Source organism: Pelodiscus sinensis, chromosome 23 (genome assembly GCF_049634645.1).
Source record: "Pelodiscus sinensis isolate JC-2024 chromosome 23, ASM4963464v1, whole genome shotgun sequence".
Taxonomy (NCBI): Eukaryota; Metazoa; Chordata; order Testudines; family Trionychidae; genus Pelodiscus; species Pelodiscus sinensis.
This window is the reverse complement of record NC_134733.1, coordinates 17740834-17762137: the sequence shown is the minus strand read 5'-3', so window position 1 is coordinate 17762137 and position 21304 is coordinate 17740834. Positions and strand designations below refer to the sequence as shown.

Below are 21304 nucleotides of genomic sequence, written 5' to 3'. Positions count from 1 at the left end.
ACCTCCAAGAAAGGCTCCGACTTTGCACTGCTGAAATGCAGCCATCCCTGGGGTGCAGAGTGGCAGCCATGTAGAACACTGTACTGTAGCGGGAAAGAGGGAAATTTTGGCCAGGACACCAGACAGGTGTAATGGGAATTGCTACCGGATCTCCGATGGCACAGAGCAGGCAGGACCTTTAAGTCTCTTAAAAGCCATAGCCCATCTGGCTGGATTGCAGCCTTTTGCCCAGTTAGGAGTTTTTCTCCTTCTGAAAATAGAAAACAGATCTTTGGAAATTCCATCGAACTAAACTCTTCTTTCTTCCTTTCTAGATTTTTTGGTGTATAAACTAGAAGCTCAAGAGGCGCTCAACAAAGAGAAGGTAGTTAAGTATGTTCCCGCGTGTGCGTGAGAGAAAGGGAGAGAAGTCCCGTCAGTATTTCCACAGCTCCACGTCAATACGCGAAGGAAGTGAGACACACGTTGGGGATGATGCTGGCATTAGTGTGTTAGGCCAGGATGTATCCCCAAAGAAAGCCTCCGGGGTCACGTCATCATTCATGGCTTGAGAGCTTCTCCGTGTGACTGTTTAGTTTCTGGTTGGGGTATGAATCTGTCCCGCACTAGGCTACTTTGGACTGTGTCCGTGCGGATCCTGCTGCAGCATGTTAACAGTTTGGGTTTGTCTACATGGGGACATCCAGAAAAATTCATCCAAATAAATTACAGGTGTGAGTTTGAACCTCATGAACTCCTCTGTGAACACCCTCATTCAGAAATTAATGTGGCCTTAACTCAGTTTATCTGAATTCCTTTCCAAAGTGAATTACACTAAGAACATAAGGTAAGAACATAACGGCCACACTGGGTCAGACCAAACAAAGGTCCATCTAGCCCAGTATCCTGTCTGCCGACAGTGGCCAATGCCAGGTGCCCCAGAGGGAGTGAACACAACAGGTAATGGGTGAACTAGAGCTTTGTGAACAGGAGCAGCTAACAGGGAGTTTCGTGAGGGAGTTCTCCAGGTGAAGGAGGAGGGATTACGGGGCCCTTGGGGTATGTGGCTATCTGTAGTGTGTGTGTTTGTGTTTGGAGGCTACTTGCTGGTTGCCTGAAAGATACTGTATACCGAGCTTGCGTTTGTTTGTTTGGAGATTCATGTGCTGAGCTGAACTAAACTGAACCAAGGCCGCTTTAATTCAGAATAAAGGCGTTCACACTGGGATTCAATGTGGTTTAACTAATTCACTTCACATTCACGTTTAGTTCTTTCAGATTTAGCTTTCTGGATGTCGCTGTGCAGACGAGCCCAAACTGTTAACGCGCATCAGCAGGGTCCATGTGGACAGTTAGTCTGCAGAGGGCCAGTGCGTGGTAGATGTCCACCCCAGCTTGCCATGAACTTATCTACACAAACAATTAGCCCTTATGTGTGAGGGTCTATTTTAGGGATGTTAAATTTAGTTTAATCAACTAATCACCTAGTCGATGGAATTTCCATTGACTAGTCGATAAGCAGGGGAGCTGCAGTGGGGTTAGCTCCCAGCCCCAGCACTAACCCTGCTGCAGCTCTACCTTGTAAATCTATACATTTAAAAGGCTGATGTGTGGTGGTGGGGACCCAATGCGAGCTGGGACAGCTGATTCCCAGCTTGCGCCAGGTCCCCCCAGCTGCGCACCAGCCTTTTAAACGTATTAAGAGCCAGCAGGTTCTTAATACATTTAGAAAGCAGAGGCGCAACATGTGGAACTGGGTGCCAGCTGGGAATCAGCTGATCCCCAGCTCATGCCTGGTCCCTGTTACCCCCTGCAGAGATGGTTCTGTGGGGAACCATCTTTTAAGCTGGTTCCCCCCAGCACTGGCTCCTGCTCCCCTCCTCCTCCTCGCTGTCTCTCTAGTCGAGGGACTAGCTGACAGTCTGATAAGCTTTTGCTTATTGGATAGTTGACATTTCAATTAATTTGGGAATTGTCTCTCTCTCTCGCTCTCTCTCAATCTGGGGATGTTGCTAGCCCAAGTCCTTATTGTTTGTCCAGATCTGTAAATAGCAAACTGGATGCCCGGACTTCTCGCCTTCATAGCGCCATGGAGGCCTGTGCGGTTTCCTGTTGCCAAACTTAGGCCAGTTGTCTTTGGAATGGACAGAATTCCACGCACCTGAGCACCAAGGAGCTGGGACGGCACAGAAGAGAGTGGTGCCTTCCTGCAGGGAAGCTGTAAACACTGTCACCCGGTTTTCCTGGTCCTTTGGGGTGCATGGCAACAGAGCTGAGATGGGAGGAGATCAGGAGGAGCATCCTCCCCTCCCCGCATAGCCCTGTCCCAAGGGGAGCTGGGTATGTGTCACTAACAAGCTGCATGTTAAATCACCCATTCCCTGGTGCTCAGAGCCAGAGCAAAACCGCCATTGTTCTAAACGCTGCGTGTCTGGCAGGCAGTTGGCTCTGCTCGTTATTCAGTCCATGGCAGTGGAGCTGATAGGTTTCACTGCCAACCCCCGTCTGCCTGAAAAGAGGAGCGGGCAGTTTAGGGGCATCTTTCAGTGGAGGTGGGAGTCCTTTGTCCTCTTCTTCAGTAGCCCCGGCCCTTTGCAAAACAGGGAGCATGGAGTAACAGACACCGGTGCACATGCTGCTGTGTGACCAGCAGCAGCGAAAACTTCCATGCTGCTGAATTCAGGCAGAACTTTATTACCAGAGCCCCTAGGAGCACAGATAGCTCAGGGTTTGTATCTGATTTTCACAGGCTTCCTTGGTCTCTGTGTATGGGGCTGAAATAATGCAAAAGTGGTCCCGTCCCAGGATTTTCAGCCCCATAGCTGCTGTTTGTGGTGTTAAAGCCCCTGGCAGCTGGACATGCAAATGTCAGAGCCTCCCCCCCCCACACACGCGCGCGCACCCTTCCCCATTTATATCCTCACTGCAGTTTGCAAAGTGCCATGAATACAGCAGCACAGAAAGCAAGGGGGAACTTTTATGGTCAAACAGTATATTTCCTTTTGATGCAGACATTAATAGGGTGTACTGGTGAGACACTCCTGTGGATGTGGAGAGCAGCTGCAGTTGTACTAACTCGGAAAGAATAACAAGTGCTCTTGATCCTTATGCTTCAGAGCTGGGGTCAGGAAGAAATGTATCTCTAGGGTAACCCCCACACTTTAGATTATAGAACTTCTTGTTCCTTCCCTGGAGCATCTGAGCTGAGTCGCTGCTGGAGACGGGGCGAGGTAGACTAGCTTGAACGTTTAGTAAGTTGCACTGTGACTGCTCAATACCACGCAGTTACAGCATTAGCCTAGTGGACACGCTGGCTAAACAGACTGATGGCTCTGCAGCTCCATGGCAATTGCGTGTCCCTGAAACCCATTGGGTGGTAATATTTTATGCCCTGTTGAATATACAGCTGAGCTGTGGGTTAGAGGATGGAAATAACAGTGCACTATGCAATTCCGTGTGATCTGTGCCAAGCTGCCCAAATATAGATCTGAGCAGAGACCTTGGTGAGAAGAGCACAATTCTGTACTCGCTAGCACCACCTGCGCCCGGCAAGCTCTGAATTTCCACAGGACAACACCGAATCTGGACCCTGCATTCTACCCTGGCAACAAGAAGACTAGTAGAGAAGAGTCTAAGAGCTAGGGGGTGGTAGGTGTGGGGGGGCCAATGGAAGGCAGCAGGAGGAAAGAGAAGTGCATGAAAAGAGGGAGAAGGGATCATGCTTGAGGGAACAGATCGGAGTTTGGATCAATGGCATGAAATCCTGTCTGGTAACTTGAGAGCCAGATGGTGCCACTGGACTGTACATATTGGAGAGACCATGTTGCCTTCTGCTGCTACCCCAGCAACAAAAGTGGTGGAGCTGCAGGCAGATGAAAACCTAAATTGGTCTTGGGCCTTGACTGCCCTGGTTTGATTAAAACGGAGTTGATTTAAAGTAGTGCAAACCGTTCTCTGGGCATGTAGTTTATATCTGGTACCTGGGACCATATCCAGGGATTTTAAACGGAGGCGGTAAAGTCAGTTCAAATATTGGCTTTTAGTTAAATTGGTGTAACTTTCATATGTAGGCAAGGGCTTAGGGTTTGTGTTGTCTGCCTCTTGCTACACCATCCCAGTTCCCAGGGAATTCTGTCCGTTACAAAGTTCATCCGGCTGATTGTGCGTGAGACTCACAGGCTGCGAGACTTACTCTACATTGACACCCTGCCCCTTAATTGTAATTAACTTCCTTGTGTGCATCTCGGTACATGTGCCAGATTCTGATCTCACTTACGTTGCTGTAATTCCACTGGGGAAAAAAAATCCTCCACATAAAAAAACCCCTTGGAGTAGGCTGGAATGTGCAGGTTTGATGAAACATCTGCAGTGAAAAACTTTTGGTTGAAAAAAAGTTTCAAGGTTGTTGAAATGTCTCATTTCAACAGTGTCAAACCAGAAAGTTTTGAGGATTTTTCTGTCTCGAAACAACTTTTTACTTAGAAATGTTAATACATTTTACACTAAAAAAATTAGTCAAAATCAAAATGACATGTTTCAAAATTATCAGATTTTGATTAACCCAAACCAAAGGGCGTATTTGGTGGTTTTGTTTTTTTTTTCTTAATTTTTGGCTCACCAAATTTTCAAGTTTTCAAGTTGTTGTCCAATTTTTTATTTTGATTGGCTACGTCTAGACTGGCCCCTTCTCCGGAAGAGGCATGCAAAGCAGGCAAGTCAGAATAGGGAAATCCGCGGGGGATTTAAATATCCCCCGCGGGATTTAAATAAACATGGCCGCCGCTTTTTTTCCGGCTTGGGGAAAAGCCGGAAAAGAGCGTCTAGACTGGCGCGATCCTCCGGAATAAAGCCCTTTTCCGGAGGATCTCCTATTCCTACTTGCAAGTAGGAATAAGAGATCCTCCGGAAAAGGGCTTTATTCCGGAGGATCGCGCCAGTCTAGACGCTCTTTTCTGGCTTTTCCCCAAGCCGGAAAAAAAGCGGCGGCCATGTTTATTTAAATCCCGCGGGGGATATTTAAATCCCCCGCGGATTTCCCTATTCTGACTTGCCTGCTTTGCATGCCTCTTCCGGAGAAGGGGCCAGTCTAGATGTAGCCATTTTGTTTTTAGAAATGTCAAACAGCAGGATGGGTCAAGAAAACTGTTTTCTGCCCAGACTAAATTAGTAATTCGATCATTTTAAACTAATCCATTCTAGCCGCGCTCACTGAGAAGTGACCCTTCTGACATTAAATGGCTATAACTCTTGATCTTATCCAGGAGACCAAACATCCCATGCTCTGACTTGCACTTGCTTTTAAGGGTGTGATTATGTAGCCACGCTGATGTCTGTGTGTGGTTTTTGTCTGCCTCTGTAGCTTCTGCATTCTAATGCTTTTATGGTATTTGTTACAGCAAGACTCTATGAACAGATACGGGGCCCTCAGTTCACAGCATAAGATACTGAAGGTGAGTGCATGTGATTGCCCCTCTTTGGTGAAAACACACCCCTCTCTGCAGTGAAGACATGGCCAAATAGATTCATGCCAAGCCCTTTTAAACCTCCCTAATTGTGCTCTCCTGTCGGGGAGCTGACAGGATTGCTGGGCCCCTGAGCAATGTGTGTATGGGGCAGGGCCTTGAGCGGAAGGGGCAGGGATCAGGCTCCTAGTGCTTCCCGGATGGCGCAGCACCCTCATACCCTCCCCAGCCCTTGGAGTAGGCCGGAGTGAGCGGAGCGGGGCTCTGGCATATACCACCTGGCGCTCCAGCGGTGATTCTAAAGGGCCCAGGGCTCTGGCAGTGGCGGCCGGAAACACTTGGCCCTTTAGAATCTCTGGGCCCTGGGGCAATTGTCCCCTTTGTGCCCTCCGCCCTCTCCATCAGTGGGCCTGCCCCCTGCTGTGATCCAGGTGGGGATGGTGTAAACGGTCTTTTACCGTCCTCCCCCCTCCCACTTGGAATCCCTTCCCCAAAACTCAGCACGCAGGTGCTGGGAAGACTGTGCAGTCCAGTGGTTAGAGCAGCAGAGCTGGGGTTGGGGTCCAGTGACTTGCTATGTGATCTTGGGAAGCCATTCACGCCTGTCGCGCTGCGTGACGGACCGAGTGTGAGGAGGTGTCACGGCTGTGCGAAAAGGTGTGTTGGAGGGAGGGCGCCGTGTGACTGGTGCCAAGGCTGGGGGCTGTACTAGATCCCCTGTTTTACAGGATGCTAACGGCCTGAGGCTCAGGCAGGGAGGCGGACCCAGCACCCCGGAGACCTGGCAGTGAAGCCATGGGTGCAAAGGCTCTGCCTTAGCTTGCTCATTAGTGGCAACAAGACTTTATTGTCCATGAGCCTGCCATAAGGATAGATGCTGATTGGGCCTGACGTGACATTGTACCCCTGGGGGAGAGCTGAATACCCCAGTGATTGTGGGATTAAATTGAGCCTTGATGTGGGTGAAGGAGAGGCTTCCCTGTCACACTGTCAGGAGGGTGCTGCATGTGTACAGTCAGATAGGGCTGAAAACAGAGCACGGTCAGCAGGGCCTACCCTGTCTGGAGTTTGCTCGCTGCCTGCAGACCTGGTGTTAGCTTTCTGTGTTCGAGCCGGATTGGGCTGCGCTTGTCTGTCGTACTGAGGGAGGGGGGCGTGGGCTGTGGGGGGAGAGGAGGGACGTGACCCCATAATGTCTAGAAACGTCTTCATGGGAAGTGCCCAGTCAGGTTCTCACTGAACTGGACCCCTGTTACTTAGGAAGAGTTCCTCCCTCACGCCTGTGTGCGACCTGCCCAGGAGCTCACCCAACCTGTGTGGGAAGTTCAGCAGAAGGAGTCCTGCTGAGCCAGGGCCTGAGCAGAAGCACAAGGCAGGCTTCGCTCGTAAGGGCTGGTCAGAGCGGAACGCCCCGCTACCTGGGAACAGGGCTGTGTGTGACCAGGGCTCTCCCGGGGGGGGGAGGGGGAGAGTTCTGTTTCCCCTTCCCGTCCTCTAAATCCAGCACTTGCCTGCACCCCAAGCTCCTCATCCCTGGGCCCAGCCTAGAGCCCACACCCCCATCTGGAGCCCTCACCCTCTGATGCACCCTATCCCCTTAATTTCATGCGTGCTCATGGCCTGCCATACTGTTTCCAAGCAAAAATGTGCCCTGGCCAACCAGTTTGCCCACCTCTGTTTCAAAAGATATACACTTGCTCAGTTTTATGTTTTATGATCCATAACACTGTCTTCGGTACTGTATGGTTTCCATTTCCACCATATCTGAACACCTCACCACACCTCTCTGAGGCAGGGAAAGATTAGCGGCTTTTTTTTTTTTTTACAGGTAGGGAAACTGAGGCACGGAGCTTAAGTGACTTGTCCCAAGTCACACAGGAAGTCTGAGACAGAGCTGAGAATTGAATCCTGGCTTTCAGCTAGTGCTCTGACCTATGGGAAGGATGGTCCCAGGGGTTAGAACTTTAAAATCAGTCTCCGGTTTGCCACCGTTACGTTTAAAATAAATAAATAAGAAAAATTGATCCCAGGCTAATGAAACCTCGGTGTAATTTAATCCAAGATGCATCATTTCATAAATTCCTTTTTAAATTCAACAAAAATGAATCATAAAATGTTTTGTTTTAAGTCAATGAATTATTGTATGCTCAAAATAATCTAGGACTATATTTGGCTGAAATCACATTAAACAGGGCATGTGTCATGTTACAGAAGTCCGCTGGGGAATGTATTGGGAAAGAATGGCAGCTAACGGTGCTAATTAATGATCGTTCGTCGCTTTCTCTGCTCGGTGCATTGCACCATGCAGCGTGCCGTCTCCCGGCATGTGACCATTGCACGGAAGAGAGGAGTCTGTTTACAGTTCTCAGTTTCTGGACTTAGGCTCAAACTGGAGAGCAGGGCTAGGGAACCTGTTTTGGGTTGGGGGCCACTGACACACAGAAAAATCAGTCGGGGGCCGCACACAAGTGAGGAGCCCTGCCTGAGAAGGAAAAAGACGCTCCTCATAGTCCCCTCGCACACCAGAGCCTTGCGGTATCCAGGCTAGTAGATTCTGTGTGCTCCAGCCCTGCAAATGGGGGCCGGGGGGCTAAAGGGCCAGCGCTGACTCCCTAATGCAGGGAGATCCCTGAGCCTTGGGAGCCGGATCTAGGCAAGCCGGGGGCCGCATCCGTCCCCTGGGCCTGAGGTTCCTGATCCCTGATGTGGAGGGTTATGGCTCGCTCCCTGCTCGCTACCAGGACAGGAGTGATCCTGCTTCTGCAGCATGTGGGTCTTGGGTCATTGTCCAGATTTAAATGTGTTCCTCTTTTTGGTCGATGGGAGTTGGGGGAGCATGAAGCCGAAAGCAGCAGACGTACCTTCTGGCTCCAGATCTGCCGCTGGCCCCCCCTCTCTCTCTCTCGCTCTTCCTGCATCTGTGCTTGACGCCTTTGCCACAGGCTGCAGCACGCCTCGCTCGCTCATGCAGTGTGGGTACCTGGGCACTGCACCCTGCTTGGAGCCGGGGAGGGACCCACTGCCAGCCAGCTCCTGTGGCTTGAGCAGTCCTCCTGTGGATAATCTGCCTTTAGAAACTGGAGATGCCAGGCAAGCCAGACTTCTGGCTTGGTACCTTGTGGTGGGTGACTCCTCCATGTGCTGTGAAGGGTAGAGTGATGACCAAGGCTCATGGCTTCTCCCCTCAACGTTGACGGAGGTCTCGGGCAAGGTATTTAAACCCACTGCCTGGCTTTCCCTCTTTGTTCCTGGTATTTTCCACTTCTGAGTTACAAGCCTTTGCAAGCTATGGCATTTGCACTAAGCAGAATTTTTCCTGAGGCAGATTTGTAGCTGACCACTCCCCCGGAGAAGGTAAATTTAAATGATTTCAGGCCCCTCGTAAGGGCTTTTCACAAGCCGTTAAAGGCAGGCAGGGAAAGATGCGCTGGGGGGAGGGGGGAAGGAGCTGGCCAGTGGGTCTGTCTACACTGCAGAAAACAGAGTGTTGTGCAGGCAGGTGAGCTACCTTGAATTAAACCAGCAGTGAGGACACAACAACTCTGCTAGCAGCTCGGGTTGAAGCCAGTAGAGCAGCCCAGGGTTCAATATGAGCAGCAAACGCCAGTTAAATGCCAAGTTGCCATCTCTTCACTGCTGTTTTATCTTCAGTCACTAACCCAAGTGAGGGTGTGTCTAGACTAGACTACAGGGTTTTGTCGACAAAACAATACCTGCGTCTACACTGCTGCTGCATTCTGTCGACATAACGTCGACAGAACTCGGCAGATTTGTCGATGGCTGTAAACCTCATTCTACGAGGAATAACGCCTTCTGTCAACAGAACTCTGTCAGCAGAAGGCGTTATTGCATCTACGCTGTCCTTTGCGTCTACACTGTCGTGTCAACAAAGTGTCTTGCTTTGTCGACAGAACTGGATGTAGTCTAGACGCTCTTTGTCGACAGTATCTGTCGATAAAACTTCTGTCGACAAAAGCCTGTAGTCTAGATGTACCCTGAAGGTCCCGCTTCTTTGGCAGTGTAGAGAAACCCTTAGAAATCTGGATTCATTTCCTGACTCTGCCACAGTCCACCTGGGTGACCTGGGCAAGTCAGCTAGGGAACAGCAAAGAGAGATCTCCTCTGTTCAGTACAGGAGCAGTCTCTTCTCTATGCCGTGTCTACATTTCAACTGGTGCCTCCCAATGCTACTGCCATACACTTGAACCTCTTTAATCCAGCAATTTTGGGAAATATATATTTCTGGACCATGACTATTCACCATAATGAAGGGTGCTGGGGGTGGGGGTGCAGGGTCTGGAAGGGAGGGAGGGTTCAGGAGCGTGCTAGGGATGGAGGTGCGGGGTCTGGGCGGGCCTCCAGAGGGGAGGGGGGGCTGCCCGCCCCCAGAGCCGCTTCCTCCTCTGCCATGGTCCAAACCACGGATGTTCCCAAATCCTGGGAACCCACATTATGGAGGTTCAAGTCAAATCCTAAATTAGCATTGGGGTGACTCTGTGGAAAGTGGGACGCTATTTTCATGAGCTGATTTATTACACTGGGGCCCTCTTCTGACTTATTCCAAAAGTTGATTTCTATGGACCAAATGTTTCATGTCAAACCGTTCTCCGGGGTCTTTATCTCTCAGAGGTGCCGGCTGCCTGCGACCTTTTCCTCTGTACTGAACGTCTGTGAGGGCCTCCGTGACTTCTCTCTCTTTACCGCATTGCTCTGCGGATGATTGCTTTCTGCTATGGTACGTCCCATTGTTTTCTCCAGCCGGCAGGACGACCCTAGGCACTGATGGCATTTTTAGAAAGTTATTGAAGGGAAACAGATTGGAATGACTGCTCTAGGCCTGCAGAGTAATTGTCTTGATGGGCCTGGAGTTCCCCCTGCGAGCTGGTTGATTTGTGTGTGTAATTGGTGCTGGCAAACTAAGTGTGGAAGGACTCCGTGGGTTACTATGGGAACCCCAAAGGAGGTGAATTCTGGTTCACTGGGTTTGAGCAAAAGGATGTCACAACTTGTGGTGTTCTCTTGTGTGTGTGCGTGGGGGGGGGGGGGGGAGACGGTGTTCAAATTATTTCACCCTGCGGCTTTGAAACCCTACCCCCTCCGAACCCAGCCCACGAGTCTCCTCAGGGCCCCCTTGTCCCAGTGCCCTCCCCTTTGGCTGGAGCAGACCTGTTGTGTGGCCCGAAGGCCACATATGTCACTGAGGCAGACAATATGGGGGGGGGGGTGTAGCCAGACGTGAACCCCCATTTTAACATCCATCTTTGTCTGCTTGAAACCATGCAGGGCACATAAGAGCAGGAAAACAGCATATTCTTTGAAAACCTTGGAGCAGGGGGTTTACATATGCTGGCTCAGTGACCGTGACCAACTGTAAGCAGAGATAGGAGGGTGGTCAAACTAATTGTTGACCAAGAGGCTGTACATCGTGCCCTTGACTTAACCCGTATTGATACGCACACATAACTGTCCGCGGGGGGAGGAATCTCTCGCCCAACAAGAACATCCGGCAGTCCTAATTTAGCTATCTTCCTCTCTTACAAGTGTAAATTAACTTGAAACTTGCTTGTAAGAACTGGCGCCACAAAACGGACCAGTAAAATTTGGCCTCTTAAGATAAGAAAGAGAATACGGGCCCCCAGGGGTATAAAGATGGGTACAGCAGCACACTTGCTTTGTGTGTCAATCTACCACCTATCCGCTGGTTGGGTTTGGTGTTTGACCTCCCGAGGTTCCAGAGGGGACGCCCACCTCGTATTCGTCTTTCCGAGGAATTGAGAGACCGGCCCTGGCCTGACACGCTGGAGTCGAGAGGCACAGAAGGGGGTAAAAATTGTATCTGGATGTGGTCCTTTGTTTAAGTATATATACATAGTGTTAGAGCTCTTTAAAGATTAAGCTGTCATTTGGTACCATTATTTCTATTTTCTATCTTTACCTTTTTCCTGTAACCATTTTAAGATCTATCTTTTGCTAATAATTATGAAATAGAGCAATAGCCATTGTAACCATATGATTTATAAGTTCCTTTAATAAACCTGTAACTGTTTAAGCTTTAACCTGATTCCTTCAGTTGCTGTAATAGAACCAAGCACAATTTAAAAGAACTTCAGCCGGTCATAAAGGGACAGACATACGGAGAGCTTGGGCGTTTGGATCTGTGTCACTCCCAGGTGACAAGATCCGTTGGGGCACCTTTCCAGCCTTTCCCAGGCTGCCCGCTGCGAAGGAACTTTGTGTTCTAGCAGTTAAAATCTAAGGTGTAATAAGCTCTTCCTACACACTGGGGCGTCTGTTAGCCTGTTTGGCTACCCTCTGCGAAGGGACTGTGGTCCTAGCAGTAAAGTCACGGACGTTAAAAACTTTCGGGGCTCCTTTCAGCCTTCTGGGCTGCCCGCTGCGACGAGACTTCGTGTCTTAGCAGTCAAAGACTTAGGAGACATACCCACACACACTGCCCTGACCGTCGGCTGACAGGGGGACTCGCCAACTCCAAGCTGACGGAACTAGGGGAGAGGGGAGCCCCTCTAGCAGTTCAGTGCAGTGGAGGAAAGAGCAGCTAGCAGATCTGGGGGTAAACCCAAAGGAGACAACCAAAGTCAATTCCCCACGCAAGAGCTGTGTGCGTGCTGGGCAGGCAGCATCAGGCAGGGGGACTTTGTCCCTGTTTCAAGGCACGGGACTTGGGAAACGTGGCTTTGTAGATCAAACACCCACCATGGAAACCTAGAATGTCCCGTAAGAGCTCTGGAAAGGACGTCTGGGTTGGTGCAGGGTGCTGCATGTGTCTGGCCCAAAGTGAGGGAAGGCCGTGATCTGTGCTGCTCATTTCCCTGGGATGGAGCATTGCGTAGGGTTGCCAGGTATCTGGTATTGACCCGGACAGTCCGCTATTTTCTCCTGTCCGTTATTTTTGGTTAAACCATTTGGCAACCCTAACATCGGGTGAAATCCATAAAACAGACCTTAGTGCAGCAGGCGGTTGGACGGGGGGCAGGAGTATCTCCAAGAAAACACTTGTTAAATCCATCGGCTGGTGGGAGACTAGGGACAAGAACTGGTCCCCCTCCCTCTGACCAGAGTGCACCATGCGCTGCGCTAAACTTGATGGCCTCCATGGCCAGTTCTGCAGTTAGTTCTTCCCTCTACTTTTACTTGGAATGAGGAAGTTATGTGCCTTGGCTTCTCCTGCTCTTCCTCCATCAAGTCCCTCCCTCAGCAGGGGCTAGCAGCTCTCTCCTTGATGTGTCTGGCATTACTGGCACCTCACTGCAGGAGCCAGCTTCATGAGAAACCCTCCCTTCTCCACCCCTGGGGGAAAAGAAAGCAGAGAAGGCCTGAAAGCACATCTCCCTCTTCCCCTCTTTCAGCCTCCAGCAAGTCAGCAGGAGGTGTCTGCCAACCAAAGCAGGCCCTGTGGAGATTTCTGGGCTTAAAGGGCCAGGCGATTTTGGGGCTTGCTGCTGGTATTTATAATGGGTGTGAGCCAAGAGCCTGGATGCAAATCCACTCATGAGTTCCTAGTCCCATATGGGAGCTTTGTGGCCCCAGATTATGCCCTGGGGCGGTGCTGTTTAGCGGTTGGAACACATTGGAGGTCCGAGTGAAACAAGCCGGCGTGTCAGCCCTGAATCCTGTGGGACAAGCTTCGACCGCCCAGAAGCCATCATTGAAAGCGGCCTTCACAGCCTCAGCCTGGAAGCTGGGATTGCGTGGAGACTGAACCCTCTCACCTGGGCAGCTGTCTCTCCAGCTCTAGGGCACGTAGACTGTGTGGATGGTCCTTGTGTCCCTGGGCAGAACAGATGCCCCCAGCCTCCTGGGTTCCGGTCCAGTGCCATGCAGCACTGTGAGATCTGCCCTACAATCGTAACTGGGCCTGGAGGGTCCACAGTGGAAACTGGTCACGACGTGCCACTGCTGTGGTGAGGGCGTTTCAGCATCCAGTGTAGCTACAGCGGAGCAGGGGCTGTTACTCTGTAGGGGGGTATAGCATGTGCTGAATGGGGGAGCAGGCCAGGAAAAATACCAGCGCTGGATGGACTTTTGACTTTAACTCTGTTCCTGGGTGTCTGGGGGCTTCGGAGCTGGGCTGCAGGGAGGGTCCTGTACTGGGTAGATGCTCCAGAGCGGGAACTGCAAATGCCAGCCCCACCAGTGCTTTGGAAAAGCCCCAGCGGAGGGGATCCGTCCCGGTGGCGGTTCACTTGCACCGAGCCTGAGTGTTGCTTTTCTTTCCCCTTCAGAACCAGCACGAAGACATGAAGAAACAGCTGCTCGACCTGCAGCTGCTGCACAACGGCTTGAAACTGGAGCATCGCAAGGCGCTGGAGACCCACAGCCAGAAATACTCGCAGCTGCAGCAGGAGAAGGAGAGCGAAGTCACGGGCTTGCAGGGTGAGCAGGGAGGGAGCTGGGCTCCAAAGGCACGGTGAGGAGGGGGTGCTGCTGATGGCCTGCCTTGGAGGAGCGGGGGGCTATTCCTCCTCCAGCTCCCTTCCACGAATGCTCAAAGGATTCTGAACACAGTACAGGCTAGTTGGGGGTGGCTGGAGGGAGGGAGGCCGGGTCAGTGGAGATGGAAAGCTGTTTGATGGCTTGTACCAGTGATGGATCACATGTGCCCCATCGGGGGGGGGGGCAGTATGTGCGGCATGGGAGACATCTGTGTTTACGGCTACTCGTGCAGGGTTGCCAGATTCTGCTGGTTTCCATCAGTGTCGCTTTTTTTTTTTTTTTTTTTTTTTTTTTTTTTTTTTTTTTTACCATTGTTACTAAAGGGACACTGAAGTGAGGTGGATGCTGATTACACACAACACTGACTGAGAGCGCCGGGCTCTCCCTCTGCAGCCAATCAGAGTGCTGCTATGATTCATTTGGCACAGTCCGCCAATTCTAGGTACACAAGCAGAGTCAGCAAAACTACCCTGTTGTGGGAGACAGTCTTGGATACGATGATCTTGCAGGCCACGGAGACGAAGGAGGCCCCTCATGCGGCCCGCTCGTTAGCCTAGATTGCCCGTCACTGGTGTATACTGAGTGTATTTGGGTCTGCCTGGTTCCCAGTGCATGCACCCTCCCGCGCTACAGCTGGTTGGCTGTCTCTGCCAGGAGGCCAAGGAGAAAAGGGTTCAGGCTCTGCGAATGGCATCTCCCCCCCAGGAGGATCGGGTTGACCCTGTTGGCATGGGACAATAGGGAAGCTTGCTTGCGTGTCACCCATGTAGAAATTGCACTGTGGATAAACTGAAGCTGTTGGGCCGAGCGGTCTCGCCTGCAGAGCTGGGTGAATAATGGTGGGTTTGGGTCACCGGCAATTCCAAAAAACACAAGAACATTGTTTTGGGGTTGAACACAATGTCTCTCGTGACCCAAAACGAAACACCAGGGCTTGATGGGTTTTTTTGAGTGGTTTTATACACTTTTGGATTTTTAAAACGAATGGAATTGGGAGTGTCACACTTAAAGCGAGTTTAGGCTTTTTCTTCGTTTGGGGTGTAGTCTGGCCTGATGTGAACCCGCTGGCAAAACTCACAATCAAAAAGGGTTTTGATGTTGCCGCTCTGCATTTTTCACTACGCAGGGGAAAGGGTTTAGCTACAAAATTTCACCCAGCATTACCCAGGAGCACTAACTAAGCTTCAAGTGTGTCACAGGGGAGCTCAGTGAGGAGCCTGATAGGTAAAATTTGTCCCTGCTAATTAAATGATGGACATTTTAAGTTGGCTCTAGTTGCATGGGAGGCGCGTGGCCCCTGCGGCAGCCAAGTCTACAGATAGCCTGGAACAGGCAGGACGGTACTGAAATTATAAATTAATGGAGATTGCCTAATTCCTAGAGCTGGAAGGGACCTTGAAAGGTCATTGAGTCCAGTCCCCTGCCTTCACAGCAGGACCAAGTACCATCCCTGACAAATTTTTGCCCCAAATCCCTAAATGGCCTCCGCAAGGATTGAACTCACAACCCTGGGTTTAGCAGGCCACTGCTCAAACCACTGAGCTAGCCCTCCCCTCTTCTATCCCTTCCTCATTGTGGCTTGGTATTGCTACTATGCCCCTCACCATGATATTAGCCAGAGTCCCCCTGATGCTGCGTGGTGTGATGCGGACACAGTGGAGGGGAATGGCTTGCTCCGAAGAATTGGCTGAATCCAAACTCAGAGGCATTGCAGTGCTGTGGTGCTAGTCAGTGTGTTGCCTTTGCGGTGTGAAAAGAGGAGGGCTGGCAATGCTGTGAGAGTGGTCTGGCTGGGAGTCGCTGCCTGTGTCCCCCTTTCTCTGTGTATTAGCATCTGAATTCTCACTTCACTGTTGTTCTCTGAAGAGCTGAAGGCCCCCCCACTCCTCCCGTTCTCTCTTCTGTCTCCTGTTTCCCATCTCTTGCTTCACAAGTGGGGGTTTGATTAACTGCAGGTGCTGAGTTGGGTTTTGGGATGTTGAACACAGAGCGACGCTCCTCGCCTTGGGAAGGGGCGCCCTTGGTCCTCGGCGTTCTTTCACTCTCTAAAGAGTCTGTGAGATCTTTTTGTGGGGGGTGCTGCCGCTGCAGCTTTCATCACCTTTGTCTTACTAGCATTCACTCCGTGTCACTGGGTTGCTGCAGTTCGGAGATGGTTTGCAGGGTTGCCGTGCATATCACGCAGCCACCAGTGACCGGTTGACTCCAAAGTGGTTCCCTTCACATATTCACACGTACCACATCTGACACAAGTACAAACAAGCACTCAACCGGGTCCCCCATGCAGGCCAAATTCTCTGCGGTAGCCCTGTGTGGTTTTGTGTGGGGTAGTCACCCCATCGTGTATCTCGTGGATAAGGAGGATGGATCCTGCTGGCACACTTCTCTATCACAAACTCCACCAAACCGATTCTCTCGGTACACAGCGTCTACACAGACCTGTGTTGCCATCTCTTTTCTCCATAAGGGTTTGTAGAACAAATACGGCTTCCATTGTACCCCTTCCCAGCGTGAATCCGCCCTGATCCTTCCAAGTGTCCACTCTTCCATGCAAATATTTTTCATTCATCAACTCCCATACTTTCATGCCATGTGGTATCCCCTTCACTTGGAGATAATTTGCACACAGTGTCGTATCTCCTTAAAGTTTTAAAAATGCGCATCAGCAGCTTTTATACCATTCACTCGCGTTTTCTCTTCCTTAGAGTATCATTGAATTGGGGATACCAGTGGTTAACCGGTTATCCAGTAAGTGTCACCCTTACCAGGTGATGCTTACTAATTAACTGGTGGTCGGGCTTGACCTGAGCCGGGCGGGAGGTTGCCCTAGCCTGGTGGGGCTGCCGTTTAACCGGAAACCAGTGAGTTTCACCTGGTAAGGTTAACTGCTGACATCCCTAGTTCAGGGACACGCTCCAGCTCAGTTGGAGCTGCCTGTGGCGTGGCCAGCCAGTTCGGGCTGGAGCAGCCCTCCTTCCCACAAGGTCCCATTTAAATGGTTAACCAGTTAAATGATTAAATAGGATTTTACATCCCTACATTGAAGTAACTTGTAAATTGCTTAATATCGTCTCTTCCCACTGACTTTAGTGCATCCACATCAGCTCTGACCCAGGGACTTTCTCCTCTTTCCTTCTCCTACATTCCTCTGTGTCTTCCTCCTCCTGCGTGCAGTCTGTTTGGTTCCAGTGTTCTTAGATCTTCCCTTGGGTTCTCCTCATTCTTCCCTCTCTTTTTTTTTTTTTTTTTAAATAATCATTGCAGGTGTTATTGATTTGAGTCACCATTTCTTTGCAATGTGCCATGGTCGTTTCTAATACATTTTCATCCTGTCACTTTCTCTCTGGCCCAAGCGCCTTTGTATCTTACTGCATCTGACTTTAATAAAACCCCGGGGAGTGTCGCCAAAGGGTCGTCAAGTCAGGAGCATTCCCCGTGCATGGGTACAGTGTAGTGACAACACCCAATGGGACTCTGAGGCCATGTTGATTCTTCACCATTCCACGTGCAGTTGGCATGTAACAGGGTAGAGAAAGGATGGCCTAGTGGTTAGGCCCTATTGTAGTTCTTGGAGGACCTGGGTTGAATTCTCTGATCTGCCACTGGCTTCCTGGTGTGACCTTGGTCAAATCACTTGGCCTCAGTTCTCTTTCTATAAAATAGGCCTGCTAGGACAGTGCTATCTCACAGGCATGCAAAGGATAAATATGGAAGGAGCGTGATGTGCTTAGGTTGTATGATGGGGAAACAGTGAAAGACCCTTGTGTAGAGTGGACCATCACGAAATTACCTGATCTGAATGGACTGAGCAAAGAGACCTGGGCCTCAGGCTCTGAACTGCATCAGGGGTTTCTCCCACTTCTAGAACGTTTCTCCATTTAGCATTTGCGGGTGGTCCAGGCAGTGGCCCAAAAGCTGGTTCTGCCCAGCCCCGAATGACTGGAGAGCAGAGGAGGAGCCGTACCGTGCACCCCACACACTGAAGGAAAGCCCCTTCAATTTGCATTTGAGCCCCCGTCAAGATAAGCATGGTGGATGAGTGAAGGGGTTTAACTAACCAGTTGCTCCCATCTGTGGATTTTGGGTGTTCCTGGGATTTGAGCTTAAGCGGCGGAGCCCCCTAAGTAACGCAGCGGTGGAGCCACAGGGCAACAGAGTTGCATTTACTACAGTCCTGGGGGTATCAATTAACCTCTGGTTAAGCTGGAGCTCAGAAAATCCAGACCATGCTGTTTTAATATTTTTAAACATTCTTGGCCTAAATCACTAAAAGCTGCGATGATTTGGAAAATGTAACTAACTTACGCTCGCTGTTTCTTGTATTCCCTCAGAGCCCAGAGGTCCCCAGTCAAGATCTGGGCCTCATTGTGTTCACTCTTTACCCTGAAGAGCTTACAGTCTGAATAGACAAAGAGTAGGAGGGGAAACTGAGGCACAGAGCTAGGAAGTGACTTGCCTAAGATTGCACAGCAGGTGGGTGACAGAGCTGGGAATAGCATCAGCTATTTCTAAATCCTAGGCCTCTGCTTTACCCACTGAACCACACTGCCTCTCCCTTTCATTTCATTCAGCAAGGAGAGTGAAGCTAAATTAGCCAGAGTCACTTCCAGTTGTACTAGTCTAGCATTGCAGCATCTGGGTGTCCTGTGTTATAGGAGAATATTTAAATGGAATCTTCTCACCCCTCTGTAAACTACTTTTTCATTAACCTGTTTTTGTTTGGATATTAGGCCTCATAAATTCTAACACCAAAATTTTGGAGTAAATTAAACCTTCCCTTTTTAATTAGTGGTGCGTGTATCTAAACTGCTTCTCATGGTAAAATTGCTGCGGGGAATGCTGATGCCTTTAATTCCTGCCAAGTGTTTCTATTTAGTTCAGTTTTTAATTAGGCATGAGGTTTTTGAGGTTCATTTCTTGCCCCTGAATTGGATCAGAGAAAGCAAAAACTGCTGATGTTTTTTTTTTTCCCAGGGTGGAAAGAGAAACCCTACATGCAAGCTAAATAGATAACCCAAATGTTTAATTCCATATCCCTCTTAGAAAAACTAAGCGAGGAAAACGATCCTCTATCAAAGCAAAGGGGGAATAAAGATCAGGAAAAAACACTTAGGGGTGGGGAAAAAAACCTACTCAAGGAGTCTGACTTCAGCCTGTGATATTGATATTCAATGCCCATCTTCCAGGCAGCTCGTTCATTTGGTACAATATCATTCCTGTATTAACTCTAAGCTCGCTGGTAAATCTTTCCTTTGTGGGAGGCTGGTGTTGGAAACCCTGGTCTCTGAAAAAGCAATGGGCTACGTCTAGACTGGCATGATTTTCCGCAAATGCTTTTAACGGAAAAGTTTTCCATTAAAAGCATTTGCAGAAAAGAGCATCTAGATTGGCACGGACACTTTTCTGCAAAAGCACTTTTTGCGGAAAAGCATCCGTGCCAATCTAGACGCGCTTTTGCGCAAAAAAGTCCCAGTCGCCATTTTCGCTATCGGGGCTTTTTTGCGTAAAACAAATCTGAGCTGTCTCCACTGGCCCTTTTGCGCAAAAGGGACTTTTGCCCGAACGGGAGCAGCATAGTATTTCCGCAAGAAGCACTGATTTCTTACATGAGATGGTCAGTGTTCTTGCAGAAATTTAAGCGGCCAAGTTTTTTGCAGCTGCTTTTGCGGAAAAACTTGCCAGTCTAGACAAAGCCATGCAGTTTAATGGGGGGAAGCAGGGGAAGAGGCTGAAGGCTAATGGCACAACAACCATCTTACTTCCTTCACACTGCACCAAGGTGCGTGTGTGTGTGTGTGTGTGTGTGTGTGTGTAGAATGTTTCCCACAGCCAGGTTAATACAGAACTGACTCCTCCTGGCTTTCTTGCACCCTCCTTTGAAGCAGCTGGTTGGCAGAGAGATTGGAGGCAGGCAGATGTACTGGATTGGCCCCCTGGTTGGATGCGCTCTGCAGTTGCTTACATTCTTGACAAGCGGTGGATGAGCAATAAAACGGCCGTGGTTCACCAGGGTTAGCACCTGATAGGCTGCGGCTGCTATTTTTACCTGCACTTTCTGTAATCACAGCTCCCAATAACTGGGAACAGCCAGCAGGAGCTGTGATGCCCCCATACCTGCAGGCACACAAGTAAATACGGTGGCGTCGGGGCCTCCCAGGGGCTAATCAAGCAGACTGGATCCAGCCCACAAGCCGGTATTTGCCCACCCTGGTGCTTGAGAGTTGACTGTACTCTGTCACAGATACCTGGCCTGAGGTGTCTTCCTTCCAGAGAAGAGACTCTGGTGTTGCTACCAGCCTGTCAATAAATGGCAGAACAGCTGAGCTGCTAGTGAAGGGAATCCTCCTATTCTGACCTAGCAAAGGGCGTAAAAGGGCTGTTGTGTGGTGCTTCATCTGTGTCCAGAGGAGGGAGTTACTTGGGGCGACAGGAGGGGCTGGTGGCTTGTATCGCACAGGACATTCCGGTGGTGCCACTTGCTCTTCTTCCTCATGCTTGGAGAGCCCCGGCGTTTCCATCTGGGAGAGCGGGATGTGAGCGAGAAGCGGCGCTTAGCCGAGCTGTCGTGTTCACCCGCGTCCTCTCTCTCCCCTTGCAGATACCGTCTCCAAACTCCGAGAGGAGAGCAAGCTCCTCCGGCAGGCCCACCAGGATGTCCACTCTCAGCTCCTTGATGCTCAGGTAATGGAGGCTGGGCTGTCGCTGGGGTCGTGGGACGGTAGTCGGAATGCACAGGCCTGATCCTGAAGTCAGGTGTCTCTAACCTGCCAACTGGAGAAGGCTTCCCAGCGGGATTGCTGGCCACAGGATTGTGCTTGGGAAGCTGGTTTGGTCTAGTGACTCAGCGGGCAAACACCCTCACTCGGACACTGTGCTTTGCTGCCAGCTGAGAGGCGCTAAGGGCTGGAATCTCCTGAGCTTTGGGTTTCCCTGAGCTCTTGACCGGCACTAGTGGCCTTTTAAAGTGATGCGCTTGCAGCGTGCTTTGCGATGGTGCCATCTTGGCAGCTGCTCTCCAGTGGTCTGCAGTCTCCAGGGCTAATCCTCGCTCATGTGGCAAGCGGCTCTTCAGGGATTGGCTTTCATTGGGCGTTCGTGTGAAGGGCCCAGCTCCCTAACTGAGATGCGGCGTCAGGGCCGCAATGCAAACACCAAATGGAAAATGCAGGCGGTGGCGGCTGAGGGGGAAATCTCGCTCCCCTGGGGTACAGAGCCCCCAGAAGGGTCCGAGGCCGGAGGTCAAATCAGTGAGGCAGGAGAGAAACCTAGAAGAGAAAACTTTATGATGCATGCATGCAGGCTGTCACTTCCAAGAGTGAAGCAGCAGCCCTGACAGACAGATTCAGGTATCCTATATACAGAATGCTTAGACAGTTCAGTTGTGGATTGTTCTTCTTTAACATATCAAA

General features: G+C 50.4%; 1 protein-coding gene across 4 annotated transcripts in view; it reads left to right on the top strand.

Moving 5' to 3' along the window:
- Positions 1-21304, top strand: part of LOC102450495 (uncharacterized) — an 85204-nt gene that overhangs the window by 24028 nt on the left and 39872 nt on the right. For all 4 annotated transcript variants that reach the window (XM_075906715.1, XM_075906714.1, XM_006124659.4 and 1 more), the window contains exons 3-6: positions 315-364; positions 5376-5429; positions 13685-13835; positions 20494-20576. In XM_075906715.1, coding sequence (XP_075762830.1) covers positions 315-364; positions 5376-5429; positions 13685-13835; positions 20494-20576 — 338 coding nt within the window. The remainder of the gene's footprint in view (positions 1-314; positions 365-5375; positions 5430-13684; positions 13836-20493; positions 20577-21304) is intronic.